Consider the following 23,798-nt stretch of genomic DNA (forward strand, 5'->3'; position numbering starts at 1 on the left):
TATTGTTTGCTGATAAAGAAAAACTTGGATTGCTGTTGTAACTGAGTGGGGGGGGAAGTGAAGCTTGCATGTCCGCTGAAAGCAGTGACAACACGGCCGTTGCTCTGATTGCTTAACAAATAATGCTAAATATTTTATGGACACTTCTGTGCTCTTTAGCAGTTTTGCACATACCATCCACTTCATGAACAATATTTACTTCCTACTTACACCCACTGATCACATTGAATTAGGCCACTATTATGTCCATCCACACAGACATGTGATGATGTCTGTCCACGTGGGTAGTATAAAGCCTCCCCAGAAATTAGTTAATGTTGGTTCAGTAAAGGTGAGCAGGTGTCAGCCATTTTAACCCCTTTGTGAGTGAAAAGATTCTGGCCACAAGAACCTGTGTTATAGGTTGGTATTAAGGTTATGTTTGAGAAAATGCCTTCAGGCAAATGACCAGAACAGCAAAAGTGTTGTTTCAGGAGAGATGACAGCATGTTCACAGAACAGTAAAGACAAAAATACTATTGCAAAATCTTACAATTTTACTGAATACTTTGCTCAGTTTTACCCCCCCCCCCAAATCTGCCTATTTTCTTTTTCTCAAATATATTTTATGGCTCTTGGTCACATCTGGTGTGAAACTAATAAATTATACATATGTGTAATGAACATTTTTATAGGTGAATGAACATTTATTACAAACATTTTGGCTATCAGTTGGACCCTGAAACTTTGCAGCTGGTAAATGATAATCTGGTAAAGTCTGTTGACATTATGAGCCTAAGCAATTTATTTGACCAGTAAAGGTATTTCACTTTCTGGCCCTGAAAAATGTAGTTACTGCAGTAACCTGCTTTGGTATGTTTTCTATGTTTGGCACTTCACACAAGCAGCTTAAATACTGCACTTTAGAGTTCCTCCTGCTGCAGTCTAGTCACACAAGAATTTTAATTCTGCTGGAAAATAAACAAGCCTACGTCAGTATCTTTCACAGATGATAAAGACCTGCTTCACATAATTATCAGATCCTTTTCCACTCTCCACAGTTTCCTCTTCTTTGTCTGTGTGAACTGTGGAGGCTTTTTTTGGTACTTTTTTGCAAACCACCCTGTATATTCCAGAGGTGTCAGTGCTTTGCATGTTGCGGTAAACCCACAAAAGAGCATTGTAATTTTGCCATAGGCTAATATCCTGTATTCATTCGCTCTGTAATCATCCACAGTTGACTACAAAGGTGTTTCATATTGCTGAACTCACCACAAGAGTTTGTACTTCTTAACAAAAGGCCGAACGGTGGCGTAGTTTTGACTATGGCCTTTATTTAGATTTTTCAACCTCACAGTTTGTCACTGACACCTGTTATACTGAGGGACAAGTCCTGATGCCAATGCCACATCTATAATCAGTTGTTATGTAATTGAACTAATGGTGCAAGTATGCATAGCTGATAAGTAATTAAGCAGTTGTGTGTCCTTGTATTCCATTCAATAACACTGGAGTTGAAGGGAAATTTGTGATCCAAAACTAATTCTCCAACATTAGTTCCTGACCTTACATGCTCTCATGGCTGAATGCATTCATATTCACTGAAATCTTCCAACATCTAGAGTAAAGCCTTCCCAGAAGGATGCTGCTACTGCAAAGATAAAAACCATCTAGTCATTATTAGCAGGAGTCTGTAGAACTTTGGCCATATAATGTAGGTTATTTAAAGCTCACCTAAACTTTTGATCATATCTGTTTATATTTTCTAAGTGATATGGTTTTATATTACAGTCCTAGGCCAATTTCCTTTTTAATAATTTGCTTTATGCTATTATTGTTATTATAATTAATGGTTAATCATGGCCAGTAGTAGATATGATGCACATAAACATTATATATATATATATATACAGAAGTTACTTACACAGTCTTAAACTGGTTAAATAATACATTGGATGGAAATGCTGTGCCCAATTTGACCAGAAAGCATTTGTTCTGTATTAATGTAAAACTAAATCACAACGCATCAGTTATTTTCAAAAATACTAAAGAAAAAAAACATTACATAAAAAAAGTCTGCAAAACATGGATTTATAAGTGAATTATTTAAAGCATTAGGGTGAACTGAAATTTGCATGCACAATCTCCCTAAAATCCATGTACCAAATATTCAGTCTTTTGTAGTAGGACAGCTTTCAGTAGCATGAAATGACCAGTGCATCAACTCTGGTTCAGTAGCGAATGGTAGAGCCTTTCAGATGGTTCCAGTTATTGTACAGGGCATAAAGTCCAGAGAGTGCCAGGCCAACCATACCCCCTCGAGCTGCTCCACGTAGACCCCCTACAAGACACACACACAAACAAAAAAGAAAAATATTAATGCACTGATGCAACCGCACTGATGGGATTAAACACTATTTCAAGCCCAAACAGATGACTGTTTCTTTTATGCAAGTGAGACATAATAATTAGCTTCAAAGTGTAAACAAAGCTGGGATTCGGGAGCACAAGCAAAGATTACTGGTGCCATGACCAGTCTAAGCAGTGCAGAGTCAGAGTAGACGGTCAAAGAAAGGTAACCAATGACTGCTGCCAAACTGCAAAGATGTCAGTCAAGTTTAAGCTTCAGAACAAAGTTCTTGACTGTCTGGTGGGTGCAATTGTTATGAAAATGATACAGGTTTCACATAGAGTAATTAAATATTTCCATAACATTATTTATTATAAAACATTACTCATTAGTGTTAATCTGCATTTTTCCATTACAGCAATGTGAAGTATGTCAAAGCTCCCAGTGGGCAGTTGCGGTCCACTTTTAGACTCACCTACCCAAAAACTACCCAGAACATTTCTGAGCCAGACGCAAAAGAGAAGGGTCTAACCGAGACAAAACTCTTCATTGAGTTCAGCAGACTGAGATAAGCACTGATAGCGTTCTCATGTAACGATGCAGGTCCTCCACACCCACTGCCAGGGGAGCCCTGATAAGTGTGGGATGAGCTAAGCACTGCGCAATTGCTTAGTCAGAGCCTACATTTATTCTTTTCCCAACACCAAGCCCACACCCGTCACCTTCAGTAGAGGACACTACCCACAGTCACAGCAAAAAAAAAAAAAAAACTTACTCATTCTGACATATTGTAAAGACTGGACCTCAGATTACACAAACAGAACAATGCCAGTACAGATTTGTTTTGTGTTCTCTATATGCATTAAAAATAGACGGTTGCTAAAAACCTTTACACATTTACTATGGAATGAATCCGCTTTGTTTCTTAGCTTCCCTAAATGCACACAATGCTAGAAATAATATTTATTAAACAAACCATATCCTACAACTAAGAATAAATGCCAGTGTACTTATTCTGCATAGTCTAAAAATACACATATGAATATACTGAATTACATAGGATTTGGATTTTCTATTGTTTTATTTAAGGAAAAAAGTAAAAGTAAGAAAAAAGTAGATTCTGTATGCTAATTGAAGTTACAAAAATGTTTCACAAATCAATTAAGGCATTTGATCACTTGGGGTCTCAGAATTATATATATATATATATATATATATATATATATATATATATATATATATATATATATATATATATATATATATATATATATATATATACATACATACATACATACAGGGGTTAGACAATGAAACTGAAACACCTGTCATTTTAGTGTGGGAGGTTTCATGGCTAAATTGGAGCAGCCTGGTGGCCAGTCTTCATTAACTACAACATTGCATGTTACATGTGCATCCAATGGTTCAAACATTGTATCCTGAAGGCGGTGCCGTGTATCAGGACGACAATGCACCAATACACACAGCAAGACTGGAGAAAGACTGGTTTGATGAACATGAAAGTGAAGTTGAACATCTCCCATGGCCTGCACAGTCACCAGATCTAAATATGATTGAGCCACTTTGGGGTGTTTTGGAAGAGCGAGTCAGGAAACATTTTCCTCCACCAGCATCACGTAGTGACCTGGCCAATATCCTTCAAGAAGAATGGCTTACAATCCCTCTGACCACTGTGCAGGACTTGTATATGTCACACACAAACAAAACACACACAAACAAAACAACCCAAGACGAATTGACGCTGTATTGGCCGCAAAAGGAGGCCCTACACCATACTAATAAATTATTGTGGTCTAAAACCAGGTGTTTCAGTTTAATAAATAAATATATATATATATATATATATATATATATATATATATATATATATATATATATATATATATGTATATTTAATGATATATTATATTATAAATAAATATATATGTATATTTATTATATATATATATATATATATATATATATATATATATATGTGTGTGTGTGTGTGTGTGTGTGTATTATATACCCTAGGTTCTTTCATGTGTTTTCTCTACAACCCTGCACCTCTGCACGTCCACGTTCTTTTTCTGTTTACTCAGCTGCTGAATAATGTGAAAAATAAAGAAAACATAGCTCACAGTTTGCAGAACATGAGACTTTGAACAGGATCTGAAGCGAATTGTAAAAAAGGCTTATAGCTTAATGACCTTTTATATGATAACATCAATATAGCTTCCGCACTCTTAGGAAAAAACAAAATGATTTGACACCGGTGTGAAGGGCACGTGAGCTACGACTATCACTGGAATCAATCCGTGAACTCGTGATAGGAGGGAGCAGGTTCACAGAGGTCAGAACCAAATCAGCTGGACTGAACAGAGAAGGTTGAATGGGGGCTGGGGGCTGCTTTGAAAATAGCTTTATCTGAAATTGAACTCCAACCTGCACTTTACAGCTGACTGGTCAAAATTTACTGGCCTTTTCCCCTGTGTATCACACCTCACACCCTACACAGACACAGGCCTGCTTTCGAAGGTTGTCTCTTCTGAGAACTGCAGAGCATGCTGGAATATTGTAGGGTTTGGTCTGGTGTCCTCAGTTATTTAATAAGAAAGAACATCTAAAAAATGCTGTCAGATCCATAAAAGTCCTAGATTGTTTCTGGCTGTTGAGCGTTAAAGGGGTTTTCATGCCTTAGACAAATACATAGTTGGCTATCAATAGATACAGACCAGTTCTTCTTTAAACATGCTCAGACTGAGCAGACATGTGACAACTTGTTTTCTTTTTCGGTTTGAATGTTTTTGTTTTTTGGGTTTTTTTTTTTTTTACTTTTTGGCTTACAGAGTTCCTATGATTGCCCACAACTTCAGTCTGACCCAGAATCTCCCAAACCTTACACAATCTCAATGTTCTGTTTGAAAAATTCCTGAACTGTTGAGCTGCTTAATGAAAAACCTGTTTCTCAAGCAATTTTCTGTGTTCCACTGCAAGGCAACCCTCTGGGAAATCCATCTGGATTCAATACTATACAAGATTTCTTCGTCATGCTGATAAGCCAGGCAATGGCTAGTGCACTTTTCATCCTTCCTTACAAGTCACACGTGTGTCTGTCAATGAGTTGAGCAATTCTGCTTCCAAAAAAAGAACCAGCCAGAAGTTTAGGGGCAACTAGCGTTTCACAGTGTGTGTGTGTGTGTGTGTGTGTGTGTGTGTGTGTTTTTAATGCAATTTATGCCCCAGTTAATTTATTGCAAATTCCATCCATTGGCTTGTACTCCCCCTTAGTAAAAGTTACTTAAAACTTCTCTATGTGGAGAAAATTAAAATACAATATGTTTCTGCTGATTTTCTGTTTTCATATTAATTTGCTAAACAGTTTAACATGATGATTAAAAACAGAGCTGAACGATATGGCCAAAATTTATATCTTGGCTTTTAAAATCTCTGTGCTCTTGCCAATATTAATGCTCATAATCATGCTCTATATTATGTATATTGACATACTGAAAATGTGTATGTGTCGTTATTGAAACATTTATATTGCAATATATATTGATATTGAATTATTGTCCAGCCCTAATTAAAAATATATTATAAAATGCCTTTTATGTTTTATGTTCCCAGATCTTTCCTCCCCTACTTGTTCACAGTTAATTCTGCTAACATGACACTACTGACCAGTCGAATGTGCTTAGAGGGGAATGCTAACTACCCAGACCTTTTATCTCAGTGAACAGATGGCTACACTGGCCAGCATTTTTATGGCATGCATGCGGAAATGTATTTTGTCACACAATAACTGGTCTAAACAGGTTTAATAATAAACATAGTCTTAATTGGCTTTCAGGAAGCAATAACTGCTTAACATATGCTATTTTGGATTTATAGATTGGATTATCTGAAGGGAGTCAGCCAGTACCTTAAATTTATTGGATCATAATATGCAGCAATGAAGCTCAACATTGCAGTAGTATTTAAAGATAACTGTTTTTCTTTAACATTACGTCTTAACATTATTTCTTAAAAAGTAACAGAGAAAATATTACAACAGATAGCAAAATATTTGATGGACACTGTAGGTGAAACATGATCCTCTTTCTTTGAAATAAACAAGGCTATTTGTATCTGATTAGCGCAGCATATTTTGGACATAACAGGATCTGAAAATCAGTGTTCAGCAAACACTGGCTACACATCAACAACACAATACCTTTCCTAGACATACAATATTGATTTCTTTGACCTCTCTTTTTTTCCTTTTATACACATTGATTAACTTGTTTTCCTGCACTGCAGCAAGGAAATGGTTTCTATTCTGAATGTGGCTTTGTTTCCTCACCTGGAGATTTGTAGAGGACACCGGTCATTGTGCCAGCAACCACAGTGTTGAGGTCATCTTCTGCTCCTCTGGCCTTCTCTATGACCACACCGAACACACTGTACAAGAGAGCTGTCCACACATATAGGCACAAACAAATCTCAGATAAGATAATGGCACTTTCATGCAGACAAAGGGCTATTTATTAATTCACTACATAATTAAAATGTCCTTTGCATTCTATTCACACAGTTCATGTGATTACACTCTGAAGAGGCATTAAAGAATGTCACAGGCACAGAAACTAGGGCACTTACCAAGAGAGCCCAGAGTGTTTGCCCATGTAGCGCCCTGACGGGTCACCAGGTTTAGCACTCTACAAGAGAAAGACAGGGAAATGCCCTTTCACTAAAAGAACTCATTCTTCAGACAGACAGCTTTAGGGGGGAAAAAAGCTAGACTAATTGTTGAATATTATTTATAAGTGACTTCTGTCTGACGGGTGTGAGAGGAAAACATATTCAGCTATAATATTTATATAAAGTTACAGGTTCATTTTAATTATATATACCACAATATATATATATATAGTGGTTGTATGTTTAAATATATATAATGGTTGTATTTAAACATGAAGACAGGTTGTAATATACTATTAACAATACTATTGCTCTAATGTAACACAACAAGAGGACTCTTGTTCTACACAAACGTGTTTGTATCTTTCCACAGCAGCTTTTAAGAATAACATGTAGGGACAGCTAACCTTTCACCAACATTCCTGAGATTCTCCATGACAAGTCACATGACAGAACAGTGTGGTAGTGTGCTGTACCGTGTGTGTCTCTCTACCACTAACACATTCACCGGCTCCTCTACTCATAAAGTAAAAATGGGCAACACAGTCTTTGCAGTGTTCAGATATGTGTTATTAATCAAAAGGCACTTAGGGGTGGTTTCCCAGACAGGGATTAAACCTGTTCCAGGACTACTACAAGTGATTTTTTCATAGAAAGCAGTATGTAGTCCAAGATTAGCATAGTCTAGGTTTAGCAGTGTATAGTCCAGGATTATATAGTCTAGGCTTAATCCCTGTCTAGAAAACTACCCCTTAAATTACTATATCTCAAGATTAAACTGTGCCCTCTATTGATTCACTGTAGGAGTTAAAATGATGACAAACATTAATAAAATATAAGTAAATAAAAAGGTATATGTTATTTTAGGAGAGAAAATAATGATTGGGGTATTTTTCCCCTGGGAGGCTTCCTCCCCCACAAGCTCTATTGATCATGCGTATGTGAGGGATCTCAGGCACCCTTTGGTCACCCATGAAGGCACCTAGTTAAATTTACACACAAAGACTAATACTGTGGCCTTGACCTCTGACAACATCACACAAGTCTGTACACATAGCTGTGTTTAAGATGATTTTCAAAAAGTTGAACAAATGCAGTTAAAATGCCTCATTTCATAAGTACTAATTAACCACAAAATGGACTACAAAAAAAGAGGAAATTAAAATGTGTGCCTCACAGACCCTTGTTGCAGGAACTTGCTTATACAATGTGTTGTAGCTTAAATTGAGCTGAAGTCGGACCATAAATCTGGTTACATATACATTGCAGTGCAGATTACACCAACAAAGCACCTCTCTGTACGCTGGTGAATTCTGAACAGGAAACATGTGAAATTGTGTACGTGATGCTTTTATAACACAGCAACTGGACATTATTTTCAGTCTGATCATTAACTGATATTTTCAACTGTTTACCTTTAAAATGAGGCCTATGAATTTCTTTTCCTATACAGCACTGCTTCTGACAGTCATATAGTTTTGGCAACAGCTACATTCACACTTCTAGAAAGCAAAACTGACATAAAAGAACACTGTCATACAGAGCGCAGTACTGGCCACATATTCTCTGCTGTCTACTGAGAGAGAGAGAGAGAGAGAGAGAAAGAGAGCGAGAGAGAGAGAGAGAGAGAGAGACAGAGAGAGAGAGAGAGAGAGAGAGAGAGAGAGAGAGACAGAGAGAGAGAGAGAGAGAGACAGAGAGAGAGAGAGAGAGAGACAGAGAGAGAGAGAGAGAGAGACACCACCTCCACTCTGTGAATGAGTCATCTGATCTGAGAGTGCCCTCAAGCGCAGAAGCAGCTTTTATAGAGACAAACTATTCACGCAACAAAATCAACCCACAGTAAAGACTGCCCTCTAATGGCTGAATATTATAAGATATGATTTTTCTCAAGAAATGTATTGGAATTAAACTACAAAATCAATACTGATCTAATCTGTTTTACATTTCACATATTGTTGCTTTGGAACAAAACCTTCTCTCTCTAAAAGGGTAAATTTCCAGGCGAAGGAATTTATTTCATTAATTTAATTCAAAAAGTGAAACTCATTATATAGATTCATTACTAACAGATGATCTATCTGATAAATCAAGCGTTTATTTCTTTTAATTTTGATGATTATGGCTTAGAATCAATGAAAACCCTAAAGATCTATATAAGACCCATTTAAAAACTGATTTTTAATACAGAAATGTTGACCTACTGAAAAGTATGTGCAGTATATACACTCAATACTTGGTCGAGCTCCTTTTGCATGAATTACTGCATCAGTGCGGCATGTCATGTAGCCGATCACCCTGTGGCACTGCTGAGTTGTTATAGAAGCCCAGGTTGCTTTGATAGCAGCCTTCAGCTTGTCTGCATTGTTGGGTCTGGTGTCTCTCACCTTCCTCCTGAAAATACCCCATAGATTCTCTATGTTGATTAGGACAGGCGAGTTTGCTGGCCAATAAAGCACAGTGATACTGTGGTTATTAAACCAGGTATTGGTGCTTTTGACTTTCCGCTGTGCTGATTTTGGACTTGATATAACACAGTGGTCCAAAATCAGGATGACATGGCTCCCCAAACCATCACTGATGGTGGAAACTTCACACTAGACTGAAGCAGCTTGGATTTTGTGCCTCTCCTTTCTTCCTCCAGACTCTAGGACCTTGATTTTTCAAATGAAATGCAAAATTTACTTTCATCTGAAAACAAGATATTGGACCACTCCGGTCCTTTTTCTCCTTGGCCCAGGTAAGACGCTGCTAGCATTGTTTCTGAGTCATGACTGGCTTGACACAAGGAATGTGACAGTTGTAGCCCATGTCCTGGACACGTCTGTGTGTGGTGGCTCTTGAAGCACTGACTCCAGCAGCAGTCCACTCCTTGTAAATATCCCCCAAATTTTTAAATGGCCTTTTCTTGACAATCCTTTCAAGGCTGCAGTTATCCCTGTGGCTTGTGCACCTTTTCTACCACACTTTTTCCTTCCACTCAACTTTCCATTAATATGCTTGGATACAGCATGAGGGTTTCAAAAACTGAAAATTGGCATGTGCATATGTATTCACCCCCTTAGCTATACAAAAAAATAGGAAGGCTCGTTTTGAGTTTGCCCAAAGGCATGTGGGAGACTCCCATTTTCAGCCAATAAGGAAAATGCTTTGTCTGATGTAACACCAACACATCTCATCACCCAAAGAACACCATCCCCATAGTAAAACATGGTGGTGGCAGCATCATGCTGTGGGGATGTTTTTCAACAGCAAGGACTGGGAAACTGATCCAAGTTTCAAGGGGTAGATGGATGGTGCTAAGTACAGGGATATTCTTGAGCAAAACCTGTTTCTGTCTGTCAGTGATTTGAGACTTGAATGTGGGTTCACCTTCCAACAGGACAATGACCCAAAGCATACTGCTAAAACAACACTTGAGTGGGTTAAGTGGAATAGTGTAAATGTATAGTAATGGCCTAGTTAAAGCCCAGACTTTTATCTAATTGAGAATCTGTAGAAGACTTGAAGATTGCTGTTCACCAGCGGAAACCATCTAACTTGAAGGTGCTGGAGCAGTTTTGCCTTCAGGAATGAGCAAAAAAACAGTGGCAAGATGTGGCAAGCTCACAGAGACATATCCAAGGTGACTTTCGGCTGTAATTGCCGCAAATATGGCTCTACAAAGTATTGACTTTAGGGGGGTGAATGGTTATGCACATTGTTATATTGTCCTATCTGATTGCTTCACAATAAATGATGCAAAAACCCTCAAATAATCCATTTTAATTCCATGTTGTCAGGTAGCAAAACAAGAAAAATGCCAAGGGGTTGAATACTTTTGCAAGGCACTGTATTAATCTTCTTCTCATCATTCCTAAGCATATCCAGATAATGGTAAAGTACTCACTGCACATTGCGGGGTTTAGACCAGCCCATATTCTTGGTTTCAGAGATTCCCATTCTAAGTCCATTGACGGCTCCAAATAACGCACCTGATGGTAAAACCATTCACATGGGGAATAAGGGATGAACAAATCAGTGTTAGAGTGTGAGAAGCTGTTATGTGTGTATATATATATATATATATATATATATATATATATATATATATATATATATATATATATATATATATATATATATAATAACTTAGGAGGTAAAACACTACATCACAACTATTACAAACCTAGAATAGACAGTAAGACCGTGAGTGAAATCTACCTGTCATACAGCATGAACCAATAGTGAAGAAAGCCAACTCAAAACGACCTCTGGTCTTGTTGGCACCCGTGGGCAAAATGAACTCATCTGCATCCTGTAATATGAATCAAATTCAATGTATTCAAATACATTTACATGAACCTGTGGTTACCATGTCCAATACCAAGAGAGAGCTAGACAGGTATGAAAGCCTCCAAGCCTGCTTGCTGTAGTAATGGTACTCCACGTAGTACATTTATGGGATAAGTAGGAGTCATCCAGAGCTAAAATTCCAATACCACTGCTTGACATCATTAATGCTTTTCTGGCTCAATTCAAATCAAATCCTCACAACAATGTTCCAACACCTAATTAATTTTACATGAGCAAGTGTCTATACATTTCTGGAGATATGTATGCAGCCCTTGCCGAACAGTTATAGAAGCAGGCTTGGGATTGGAAAGTCCCCAGTTCGATCCCAACAGCTGGCAGGAAAACTGGGGGTGGGGGAGCTTAGGAACATTGTGGTTCCCCTCCATCCGTGTTCACTGCCACAGATGCATTATAATTAAACTAAAAGTATATTTTAAAAATAAAGGGAAATCTCACTAAAGAACAGAAAATCTCAGTATACATGGTTTAAAAATATCTCACTAAAGCTCAACAGTCTTAAAAAGTCTCTTTCAAAACACATTCTTTCTCTTGGCTCTGAAATATGGCTAACTTTGCAGATGTACTGTATCTAGCTTCTTTGTTATACAATAATAGTAATGGGCCATCACATTCACATACCAGCATCCCTAAACTTAGCTCTGAAATTTTTAAGGCCTGTGTAATAACTGGAAAGAATAAACTACTGTAAGAAAACTGTATAATGATAGAAAAATATATTTCCTCTTTGTGTCACATTACAAAATCTTTTCATCCATCTTTTCAGAATGCACAATATTAGGATAACTCATGTTGCAGAGGAATAGAGGCCATACAGCTCACCTGAGTAAGGTATCGGGGATCGACATTTAGGTATGGTGACAGGGGGCTCATTCCAGTCACTGTAAAAATAAAGAAATAAATAAATATTCAGCTATTCATAAGTGTACCACAGTTCAAAGCAACTTTTTTTTTTTTTTTTTTCAAAGCAACTTGTACAATGGCATACTCCAAATGTAGCTAATTAGATAATAGTTAATTATATTATGCAAAACCCATTTAGGTGTGCTTTTGTATTTCTACTTGGGTCTCTACTGCTCCTATAAACACTCCTAGCGCAAAAAAGCGCTTCTGTGAGTCAGTTGAAAGATTTTGGTGTCAGAAATCATATGCTTCTATGAGTCGTTTGGATGGCTCCCTTATTCTCACATCACCCTAAGTAAATTTGCATAGAACCACTCTGGCTCCTTCCCTTGCCTGCATACACATGGGATGGGTGGGGCATGGCCAGCAACAGCTTATTTGCATAAAAGTGTCAGAGCCCTTAAACGGCTCATTCAGAAAGGGACTGAAACTGGCAAGGTGAGATCTCTTTATGCGAGAGTGATTTTGTGCAAGGAAATTCATGAATATATTTTGTATAACCCATATTTATTATAATCATACACAAGATAGGATGTAAAATATCCTACGCCAATCCATTAGAGCTTCACATAGGGTCCACCCCACTCTCTTCCTACCGGCAGCCACATCATTTCTATTGTTCCAATCCTACAACTACACCCTAGGTTTGCTGTGGCTGTTTATGATCCGATTAACAACCAGCTACCCTTAACATGTATGGTTTCTCATTGAGCCCAGCCCCTGAGTACCCAAACCACCCACTGCATCACTAGCTCTTCACATGGGTCCTTAGGTAGGCACCTCACCTCATCAGTGTTTCACTGAATTAAGCGCATGACACCTCCAGAAGGCTCAAAAGTGCATCTCAGACCCACCCCCCTCCAAGCTGGCTTTACAGTCAACAACAGTAAATCCACACTAGCCTCCCTCGCGTCTAAGGCTCTCCTAGCCCCACTGGCACCGTTAATGCATGCTCAGTGCCACCAATTCCATGTATTCTATCTTGTTTTTGAAAAAAAGGTATAATATGTCCCCTTTAAATCTACATTTCGTTTATTTAGTTTGCCACTGGATCTAAGAGGTTAATGCAGCTAAAAAATACAACTGAAAGTCAATAATTTTTTCATGATATAGACTATTATCTTTTATACATCTGCAATCTAAATTATTCACGTCTCATTGTAAATTATGTTTTTTAGCAACATTTACAAACTTTTAGCTGTTTGCAATAAAGAAATCAAAGAAAGACAAATTAGAAAGCAAATTAGATAGATTTCTCCAAATTATGTACATAATGTCACTTTTAATGTTTACTGCATTCTCAGAATTATTCAAGCTTTTTTTAAAAGCACCTTTATACATAGTAGTGCAAAATTAAGCTTTTACAACCTGCTGCAAACATGATACATAGCCAGATACCAGCTTCTGGAGGCATTCCTGAGGAATCTTACCCCAATCCTCATTGGCAATGAACTTCAGTTAATTAATATTATAGTGTTTTTTGCATGCTGCAACCACTATCTGCAAATCCTACCAGAGATTTTCTTTATAGTTCAAGTCACGCGACTGTGACAGCCACTCCTGAACCTTCCAGGACTTCTTCAGAAACCAAGCCTTGGTGAACTATGAGGTATGCTTGGGGTCACTGTCCTTTTAAAAGGTCCAATTACAGCCGAGCTTCAGCTTCCTCACAGAAGGCATGACATTTTCTCATTGGATTTCTTGATACTCTATTGAATACATTTTGGCCTCCACACACTGCAAATGTCCAGTGCCAGAGAAAGCACAGCAGCCCCAAAGCATTACAGAGCCTTCGCCATGCTTCACTAAAGCAAAGGTGTTCTTGTCAGCATATCCTTCATACTTCCTCCTCCAGATAATACTGATCTATAGACCCATAGCAGTTCCTGTTTTGTTTAACTGATCCACAGAAAAGAATCTCAACATTTCTTTGACTTATTTTAATGTTTTTGTGCATACTGGAGCCAGCTTTGTGTCAATAAATTTATATGTCTTGAACTTCTGGCCTGGAGACCTGGCGGGTTTAGTAGGCACAATGCTTAGCAAACTGAAACCTCAGGGTTTCAGGGTGGACATTTATGTTAGCAAAAGTACTGAATGTTCCTAGAGATACAGCTGGAATCATAGTTCACAATTCTATTCAGATATCCCTACAATGGAGGTTCTATTAGATGACCAGCAAAAGTCGGTGCCTTTGAGCATTTATTTGCAACAAAGATCATTGCAAACAGCAGTGTATTTTAAAAATGCTTTCTCTGAGTACTCTGAGTATTTTGTCTTTAAATCCCAATGTGTATTTTTGCCATGATATAGAAAGAAGGTTTAATCCCTTATCTCAAACAGTGTACTTGTCACAATTCACATAATAGCTTATTTCCTTGCTAACTTTGCTAAATGCTAAATTTCCTTTGAGACCAATAAAGTACCTATCAATCTATCTATGTATTATGAGGGATATTGAGTCATTAAACACCTGAGATGCATGGTTCTGTTACCACCGCAATCAACAATTGTGATTTTATCAGTTTCTATTTAATTATGCAGAACTTTGGGGAACAATATATATTGGAATTCCTCTTTAATGCTTATGATTTAATTACATTTACTTACAGGGCACGCCAGCAAGCTCTGAGTTTGAGTAGCCTGGTCCAGTCGACCTGAAGAGGCTGCCAATGCCTCCTCCAGCTCTGGAGCCCTGGCTGGATGGCGATCCTTCTCTGTCGCTCTCCATCTTCTCTTAAAAGCTTCACAGCTTCCCTGGCTTTGGAAGTGTATGTCCTTCACTTAAATGGAAAACTTCTATCAAAACACAATTTACAATTTAATATCCTTTATGACTGCTACATTGAGTCTAATAGATTAGTGTGAATTTATGAAATACACATATAGTCAAAACAATTGGCCACACTCTAGGTTAAAACACACACAAACTCAGCATGGATGAGTGGGGTAAAATGTTATAGACTGAAAAACTAGAATATATTTGTGTGTGTGCTCATTGCCACCAGTGTGTGTTTGTATGTGTGCAAAAATTGCTTGCTAATGAGTCTGTTTGTGTGTTTTTCACTGCCATGGATTTGTTAAATGTAGAGACTCAATTTCCCCAAAGGGATTAATTATCACTTCTACTTCTTGATAAATATTTTGTTTCCCTGTCCTTTGTATTTATGGTTCATGAGATATGACATTTATGTTTAGACCACAACATTATTTTAATTTATGTATTTGTGACATCACAAACACGCGATTTTAAAACTGTCATTTTTATGGCACAGATTGTGTGGACCTGAGCAATCTGGCAGCAATCAGTTGTATTTTAAAAACTCGACGAAAACAGTATTTAAAAATGTGGACCCTTTAAAGACAGTATAATCCATTACTGCAAGGCCAAATATAGCAGCCACAGCACTGTAAACAGCTCTGTGTACGTTTATTGCTGCAGCAAACACACACACACACATTGTTAATACATTAATATTGAACGAAAATCAGACAACTAAAGACACTTAATGACGAAAAGGTTTTCATTAATACAAAAATTCCCACACGACTAAACTGAGTGCCCGTTTCAGCATGCTTACGTTACTTGTAATCTCTCTAATTAAACTGACAGTTGGGGTTGTCATTGCCTCTGCCCTGTTCGCCGTTGCTGTGTCGAGTTTGTCGCTCCAACAGAGTGTTGTCAAAAAATATACACAGTTAACTAGAATTGTATGCAGAAAAACAAAAACATTATGTTTACCTAATACTTCAACACCCTTCCCTGTTCGTACTGCGACCAACTCTGCACTGGCTGAGCTTCAATAAACCGTTCTCCCTAACGTAGCTCACTATGTAGGTCGCGAAATAAGACTCGTGCATTAAGTCTAATAAAATGAATATATGTCATGGCTGAGCATTTCTTTTTTTTTTTTAACTCTAGTGTTACAAAGATTTGGAGGTACATTAAGACATTCGAGGTTTATGATGTCACACACCTAAGAACAATCCCCCAACATACAGAGGGCTATCAAACTGCAGTGGAGGGTTGAGTAGAGACCGGGACTAATTTCATATTCATAGATCTGTGCATTTTTAATGAATGTGAAATTGTAGTGTTACAGCTATCACTTAAAATGCACTAGAGAAGTTTGTCTTGTAAATCTGTAAACTTATGAATCTCTCATTCTGATGAACAGAAATGTTTGCTTTAATCAATGACAGGGACTTACATAATTTACATGTATATAGCCGTTTTTATTATTATTTTAAGAGTTTTTCACACTCACACACTTGGTTTACAAAAGTGTCTCGTACAAAACCTGTTCAAAGTTTTTTTCTCTCTCTCTATTCATCTCGCGCCCAAGTCGCCTTGGCGCCTTTATTTTTTAAGAGTGTGTAGGGAGCAAGGAGTCATTTGTGAGTGTTATTTTGGGACGAGGCCCTTCGCACGTTTGCGATAGACAGCGTTGGTTTACGGCCAGACTCCTACATAACATGGACTAGCGATAATCGAGACACAGAACGCGGATAAGTACGATCAGCATATTTTTCAAATCGGCGACGAAATGCACAAAAAATAACGCCTAAAATTGACAGTCGTGACGACATCGGTTATGATCTGGCGAGAGGAGAGGTGCGGCAGAGCTGAACGGTCCCAGTCTCAGCGAAGACAGTGACAACATTTACTGTTCGCACGGGGGACGCTCGGTAATGTCTTTACATCCATGTGTAATGTGTCTGTAATCTCTTCAGAGAACAGAAACAACCGTAGAAGAGCAGATACACGACGGAGCACAGTGACAGCGGCGGAGGACAAACACGATCAACACGATGCTGTAGGCGCGTTTAAAGCCTTCATAAACTCGGCCGTTTGTTTACACTTCATAAGAACCAAATAAACATATATTTGTGTATGGGAGTTAATTGTGTGGTGTTGGGGACCACACCGGTCATATGCCACTAGATTAGTGAGTTCGCCCTGTTTTTATGGCTGGCTGAGTGAGGGCAGTGTCTCAGAAACTGGATCCACTGAACCTATTCTCTCATGACTGCATTTAGTTGGCTGTGTTTGTAGAGGAGCAGCGTTGAAACATCGGGTAAAGAAGAAGAGTCCTCTGGAGAAAAGACGTGAACTCACGTTCACATTCCGTACATTCGGTTCTCTTGCAGTTGCCGGGATGAAGCCTATATTCCTAACTTAAATCGAATTTTCCGTTTCATCTTGAATGGTGCAGTATTCAGCGTCTTAACCAGATATCCTGTTCCGCTTTAAACGCCTCAGTTATGAAGCTAAAGTTGGCTTCTTATTGGATTTCCGTTCCACCTTAAATAGTGCAGCAGTTCCAGGGCGCCAGAATCTGTCTGGTGCGCCATTTAAGGTGGAACGGAGAATTCGTGCAGGAAAGCAGGGTCAGCTTTTATCTGATGAGAACGGCGATGGTTTTAGGCTGATCTCGGTTGTGGATGCAGGTTCACGGCGCTGGGTACGGTTTTATAACCGGGGCGAGTAATGTGGAGTTAATGTGTCTATGGCGGGTCGACTGAGTCCAGGCCAGAAGTGTATGTTAGGATGGTTTCACAAGGACAGGGGTGTTTATTAAACAACGTTCGTCCAGCACAATTCGCATTTTAGCCTCCAAACGGAGTTTAAAGGCACGCGAAAAGGCAAAATTAAAAAACCCCAACATATTAAAACGGTGTTATTGGAGTTGAGCAGCCCCTTTAATCCTCACCCACAATGCACCGAGGCAGCACCAGCTCCGCTGGAGCAGGGAGTTGTTGTGCTCTGTGGCACAGCGTTGTTTTGTTTGGCTTTTTTTCTTTACGTAAAATTCATCTTCTGGGTGACTTATTTTACAGTCCAAAAAGGAAGACACCACGGAATTCTCACAGACAAATAAATGCAGTAATTTAATCATTGTGTTTTGGTATCTGTCCACCGTTTCTGTAGATACACGTCGTGTGAGAAAAGGGCCACGATCAGGAAATGAGCTCTCGCTTTCGGTTTAGAAATGTCTAGAAATAATAAAAAAAACGAATTTATTCTAATATTAATCTAACTTTATTATCTACATTTGGTAATATTATACATTGTAGCCACTTGTAAAATATAGGAATATTTGTTTATTTTAGTTGGGGCCTTTGTGTTACCAATATTTGACCATCCCGTCTCACTTGTTTTTCTTGTAATGACAGTGAACAGAACCGGACAAAAATCTCATCTCAATATACATTTATGCGTTAACAATACTGAAAATGTACAATTTGCAGCCTCTTTATGCATTTTAGGTTACTCTTCCATTAAGACGTTAACACACATTGTCCATGGACCATATGGGAACAATTTGTGATTTTACAGTTACAGTCCATTTTTAGCTCTGTTTTGTTAGTCCCCTTTTACCCTGTTCTTCAATGATCAGAGCAGACACAGAGCGGGTATGATTTGGATCCCAGTGCTGCCATGACATTGATGTGGTGTTGTGTTAGCGTGTGTTCTAGTGGCAAAATGGATCAGACACAGCAGGATTGCTGGAGCATTTACTGTACATTGTTGTTTCACCTTTTTAAATGTAAAATCTGAGACTTGCTCCTCTCGTGCTGCAGTCTTCTACTCCTTCATCAGTGGTCACAGGTTGCTGATGGTTGGACATTTTTGGGTAGTAGACTATTCTTAGTTCAGCTGTGAGACTGAACAGGGTGAAAGGGGTTAACAAAATACGCATGGCAACAGTCCACATAGGACTTCAGTTTATAATTGTAGAAATGCACCTGTATGGAAAGTGCAGTTGATAAAATGGACAGTGAGTGTAGACAGGAGGAGGTCACGTTAATGTTATAGCGTCTGTATATATCTGTATATTAATGAATTTAATTCTAACTGGGCTGACTTGTATTGGTCCTCATTCATAATATCCTTGTAAATGGGCGTGGCTAAACTGCTGAAGGTAAAATAAGCCTTTAATGTGTGTTAGATTTCATGGCCTCCGAAAAGTAATAGATTTGCTCTTAATGATTTTGCCTTTTAAAACATATGACATTGGGGAACAGCAAAGGACATAAAAATGACTGTGATACTTGATGTTTTATGTTCATTAAAGTTAATGTGATTTGTTGTCCTAGGAAACATACACTCTATGACCAGATGAATACATTTACATGTATTTTCTTCATGGTGTAAGACATGCACAGTACTGTATTTAGTCTTTTTTATTTTAAACAGCTCCAAAGCACAGAAGGGTGAATGTTACTGAAAATAGCACTCAGTTTTTCTAGTTCATTTATATTTACATTTATGGTAGTTGGCAGACACCTACAGCTATTTTTAAATCATCTTACACAGGGAGGCTAATGCAGTGTTGGGAGTCTTGCCCTTGTTATTGCCTGGTGTTCCTGCCTAAGCTGGGAACTGAATGTTAGTCTGCTCTGTGTTTAGCAAGAGTTTTAGCCACAACACTCTACCAACCACCGTTTCAGCATGCCATGATTAATATATACTCTTTAATTACTGTCTTTGTGTCCCAGGAGGTCCTGAAGTGAATTGTGACTGTGAAAATCAAGGGACTGCAGTGTACTTGCCTCAAGATTTCTTCTGGAAGACCACTATATAACAGCCCTGATGGAGGACATGGAAACTGAGCTGACTTCATCTGAAGCAGATGCTCTCGGGGCAGATTTCATCACAGTGGAACTTGACACCCAGCCCATTGAGTATGTGGTCAAATGGGCTGAAGTGGGATCTAAATTCACTATATCCTGTGTGAAAAAGGAATCAGAAGAGGGCACTTGCTTTACCTCTGAGCAGCTGGTCAAAGCTGAGCCGGACGAGAGGTTCTTTGTCCCATATGAAGCGGTGTACACAGAATGTGAGGACACGGATCAGAGCATGATCGCCTCGCAGGAAGTGGTGAGGAGCGATTTGGATGTGGATGAGTGCATGGAGCTTGTGACCAGCCACCTAGAGGTTGAGGATGAAGACAATGACGATGAAGAAGAAGACGATGACGACGATGAGGAGGAGGAAGAGGTGGATGAAGGATCTGATGGAGATTGGGAGGAAGAGGGCTCTCACTCTAGAAACAGGCGATTCATCTGCCACTTTTGTGGCAAGAGTTACAGCCATTCCTCCAGCCTGGCACGCCACTTGCGCACACACACTGGCGGGGAGCGTTCCTCCTCTCCTCCTAAAGCACGGTTGGGGGACAACCAAAAGTTCCTCCAGTGCAACCTGTGTGGCGTGCAGTGCAATGGCACGCGGCTTTTGGCAATACACAAGAAATGCCACAAAACCAAGAGACTGCACACGTGTAACACATGCGGCAAGACATTTAATCACAGCTCCAGTTTGTCACGGCACAGGCTGATCCATAAAAGAGGCCTGGACAAGAAGCTGAAGCCGCTGTTCCCGACGTCCAACTCTGCTCCCATTGTGACAGTGACCCAGCGTCGACGGGGGCCCCGGAAACCGAAAGCTTCTCCATCGGAGGGCAAGTTTGTTATTGGCGAGCCGGAGAAGCAGTACCAGTGTACGCAGTGTGACATGATCTTCAGCAACTCCACCAGCCTCTCCAAGCATCAAGTGTCCCATGTGCGGCAGCTGCTCAACTCCTATGCCACGGGCAAGGACACCCTGGACAAATCCTCGGACCTGAAGATCCGGCTGAAGCTCTGTTCTCGGGACAAGCCCAACTACTACACGTTGTGCAAGAAGAACAAACGTGGCAAAAGAGGACGGAAGAGGCTGCAACTGGCACCTGATGATGAGTGCGAGGAGCACTTCAGCATGCACGGGCATGCGCATGGCAGTGAGAAACGCTACGGCTGCAACTCCTGCAAGAAGACCTTTGTCCGCCTTTCCAACCTGAAGCAGCACCAGCAGACGCACGCCATGGGCAAACTGTACCAGTGTCAGCACTGCGGCAAGACGTTTGTCCATTCGTCCAGCTTCTCCCGCCACAAGAAGATCCACTTGGGCCTAAAGCAGGCACCCAAACACAGCAGGCAGAGCCAGATGGTTGACGAGAGCGCCCCAGTGGAATTTGAATCTGAGTGAGAAGAAAGATCCTAGAACTGTCCCAACACAGCTGATGGAAATAAGGCCTCTGTAGTTTTGTTGTGTTTGCTTTCTTTCCTTTATTTTTCCACCCGTTTCTTACTTTGTTAGAGAACAGGTAGATTTGGCATTGCTCTCTTTGTGAAGTGGGTTTGATGTCATTGGCTATGGAATGTTGTCATCATAAATTAATGTTTTCTTTTGATTTGCTTGGGCATCATTAGCAGATGTCTTTTGGCAATGTAAAGTCAAATATTTGTAAATTTTTGTTTACATTCCCTTTTTGGTCACGGTTAGGGATAATTAATTTAATGGCAGGGTAATGGTCATTTTTTTGTAGTGTTATTTATGCCTACCTTTTATTTGCAATTAATATATTGATATTAACAAGCAGGTGTTACATATTTTTGAATGCTTGCACTAAATAACATTGGCACTGACAACAAATCTAACTACTTATTTAAAAAAAACCAAACAAACAAAAAAAGGAAGGAAAAAAGCCAAGGAAGACAGTAAAAAAAAAAATTGTTTCAATTGAGTCTCCATATTGGTGGGCAGCTAGCAAGTTGATTCTTTGGCAGTGCTGCTTTTCAAAGGAAAATGAGCTATTTTAAAAGTGTGGCATTAGTGCCTAGCATTTCCTAAAAAAAAAAATTAAAAAAAATAAACCATGTGACCTTTATTTATGTATTCACTTTTGGTTTGATCTTGGATACAACCTGCCAACAAACCTACAACTGAATGAATGCAAATGAATACATCAAATGGATCACCCTGAAAACAAAATAGGAAATACACAAATATACCAAAACACATGGACTCGTACTTGTTGGATTAAGTTTAAAGGTTTGTTGAAGTTCTGGGTTGCAGATGTGTGTTCTAACCTTTCTAGTACATTAGCTTTTTAATTTAGAGAGATCACTTTCTTGGTTCCTGAGTCTTCACAGATTGTGAATCAGTTCATTTGTTTAGCACAGTCCTAGTTTTGTTTTTGCACTGTTAATTTCTTCATCATTAAAAAGCAAATATTTGAAAAAGTTACTCGTCAATTTGTCGAGATATGAGATCCATATGAGTTTTATGGAACTGCACATTGCAGATCAGACATCAACGTGTGATCTTGAAGGGGTTGGGGAAAAATGTTGATGTCATATTAAATAGGGTGTGTGCATGAATATGAATATACTGAGGAAATATACTCACAGAAATAAAAATATATACAATTTAAATCTGTATATGTGTAAAAAATGAAAATGTTGAGGTGGGGGGAGGGGGGAGATGTGTAACTGTGTGAATGATTTGTTTGAACTTTTAATAATTTATGGACTAGCCAAGGGATTTCATATTTCAACAAAAGTTGCACTATTGTATTTATATAAAAAAGCACTACGTATACACACATTTGGAATTAAATGTTATGGTTTAAAAAAAAAAAAAAAAAAACAGAATGTGGGCTTTGCCAGATTGATTTTTTTTTTTAAGTTGGCCCAATACTATTTTCACATTGGTCTTAAATTTTTGATTTATGAGGCACAAAATACAAAGTTGTATGGCTTTGAGCAACACCAAAGCATTTAAGAAGCATCTGTGCACAAGCACTCTGTCGGTTCTGCAGTCCAGTTTCACAAGGTCCACATAGCGTACTGTGTCCAGTTCCACATTCATATCCATTAAACATTCTGCTTACTGATCAAACTGAGGTGGACTAAGTATTACTAATCTGCTTTTAAAGCCAGCAGGTGTTTGACAGATGAAGCCATGGGTGGCATTGAAGTGCCCATATCAAGCACAGCCTACACTTGGATATTACATTTAGAAAGATTTGTTTGCTTTAAAAAAAGAAAGGTGAAGACGATATAACAAATCATAAATCTTTGGTACTCATTTTTTTGTGTTATATTTTGAAATTGTTCCTCTTTTCCCCGTAAAGCTGAGAGTTAAAATTATTATTTTAATGTTGTGATCGTTTTTGCCCATTTTTTCTCCTGTGGCAAACAGCTTTAGTGTTGTTTTCTGCAGTCCTCTCCATAATGTGGGTTTTGTCCATATCATCGCGTTCTGTTTCCCACCGCTGCACTTCTATAATCTGATGCAGTGGACCTATATCTAATATAGAGGTGTATGTTTTTGTACTGTGTTTGCCATTAGATTACAGTTTATGAATTTGCTGTCTTGCTTTTACTTTTTTTTTTCTTTTTTTTTTGTAATAAATAATTGGTTCAATCCATAAATCTTACCACATGATTTTCAGCACATGTTCCTGAATGAATTTAATAAACGTTTGACCCTTGGTTTGAAGGAAATGTGAAATGGAATTATCTATTCCTAAAACTGTTCATTACAGAAAAGGTTAATTCAAATCTCTTAAACAAAATCCAAAAAAGATCAGACAGGTTGGTTAATATTTGGTACAGGGCTGGACAAAAATTCAACATCAATATATATCGCAATATAAAATATTTTAAATTTGTGTTTGTTCTGGGCAGATTATGGTGGCTT

General features: G+C 38.6%; 2 protein-coding genes across 11 annotated transcripts; one reads left to right on the top strand and one right to left on the bottom strand.

Moving 5' to 3' along the window:
- Positions 1-90: 90 nt before the first annotated feature.
- Positions 91-16,156, bottom strand: timm23b (translocase of inner mitochondrial membrane 23 homolog b (yeast)). Of its 5 annotated transcripts, none has more exons than XM_066678840.1 (8): positions 16,011-16,156; positions 14,879-15,067; positions 12,188-12,246; positions 11,216-11,309; positions 10,902-10,986; positions 6,971-7,029; positions 6,675-6,785; positions 91-2,320 (listed from the first exon to the last, which is right to left on the bottom strand). In XM_066678840.1, the coding sequence occupies exons 2-8, from the start codon at positions 14,997-14,999 to the stop codon at positions 2,211-2,213; spliced, it is 639 nt and encodes a 212-aa protein (XP_066534937.1). In that variant the 5' UTR covers positions 15,000-15,067; positions 16,011-16,156; the 3' UTR covers positions 91-2,210. The 5 variants fall into 5 exon arrangements, with proteins under 5 accessions (XP_066534937.1, XP_066534938.1, XP_066534941.1 ...); XM_066678841.1 differs by having other exon boundaries at positions 14,879-15,051; positions 16,011-16,152; XM_066678844.1 differs by having other exon boundaries at positions 14,879-15,046; positions 16,011-16,030.
- Positions 16,157-16,800: 644 nt separating this feature from the next.
- On the top strand, positions 16,801-23,542 carry LOC136705340 (zinc finger protein 883). Of its 6 annotated transcripts, none has more exons than XM_066678831.1 (2): positions 16,801-16,957; positions 19,772-23,542. In XM_066678831.1, exon 2 carries the CDS (start codon positions 19,866-19,868, stop codon positions 21,297-21,299), a length of 1,434 nt encoding a protein of 477 aa, XP_066534928.1. In that variant the 5' UTR covers positions 16,801-16,957; positions 19,772-19,865; the 3' UTR covers positions 21,300-23,542. The 6 variants fall into 6 exon arrangements, with proteins under 6 accessions (XP_066534928.1, XP_066534929.1, XP_066534934.1 ...); XM_066678832.1 differs by having other exon boundaries at positions 16,954-17,085; XM_066678837.1 differs by lacking the exon at positions 16,801-16,957 and adding an exon at positions 17,323-17,346.
- Positions 23,543-23,798: the final 256 nt, after the last annotated feature.

Source organism: Hoplias malabaricus, chromosome 8 (assembly GCF_029633855.1).
Source record: "Hoplias malabaricus isolate fHopMal1 chromosome 8, fHopMal1.hap1, whole genome shotgun sequence".
Lineage (NCBI taxonomy): Eukaryota > Metazoa > Chordata > Actinopteri > Characiformes > Erythrinidae > Hoplias > Hoplias malabaricus.

Excerpts from the sequence above, each read along its gene's own strand:
- LOC136705340 (XM_066678831.1), top strand. The coding sequence starts at position 19,866 with ATGGAGGACATGGAAACTGAGCTGACTTCATCTGAAGCAGATGCTCTC.
- timm23b (XM_066678840.1), bottom strand. The coding sequence starts at position 14,999 with ATGGAGAGCGACAGAGAAGGATCGCCATCCAGCCAGGGCTCCAGAGCT. Across the intron at positions 7,030-10,901 it reads TCTAAACCCCGCAATGTGCA|AGTGCTAAACCTGGTGACCC; the intron begins GTGAGTACTTTA and ends TTTCTCTTGTAG. Across the intron at positions 2,321-6,674 it reads TGTCCTCTACAAATCTCCAG|GGGGTCTACGTGGAGCAGCT; the intron begins GTGAGGAAACAA and ends TGTGTCTTGTAG.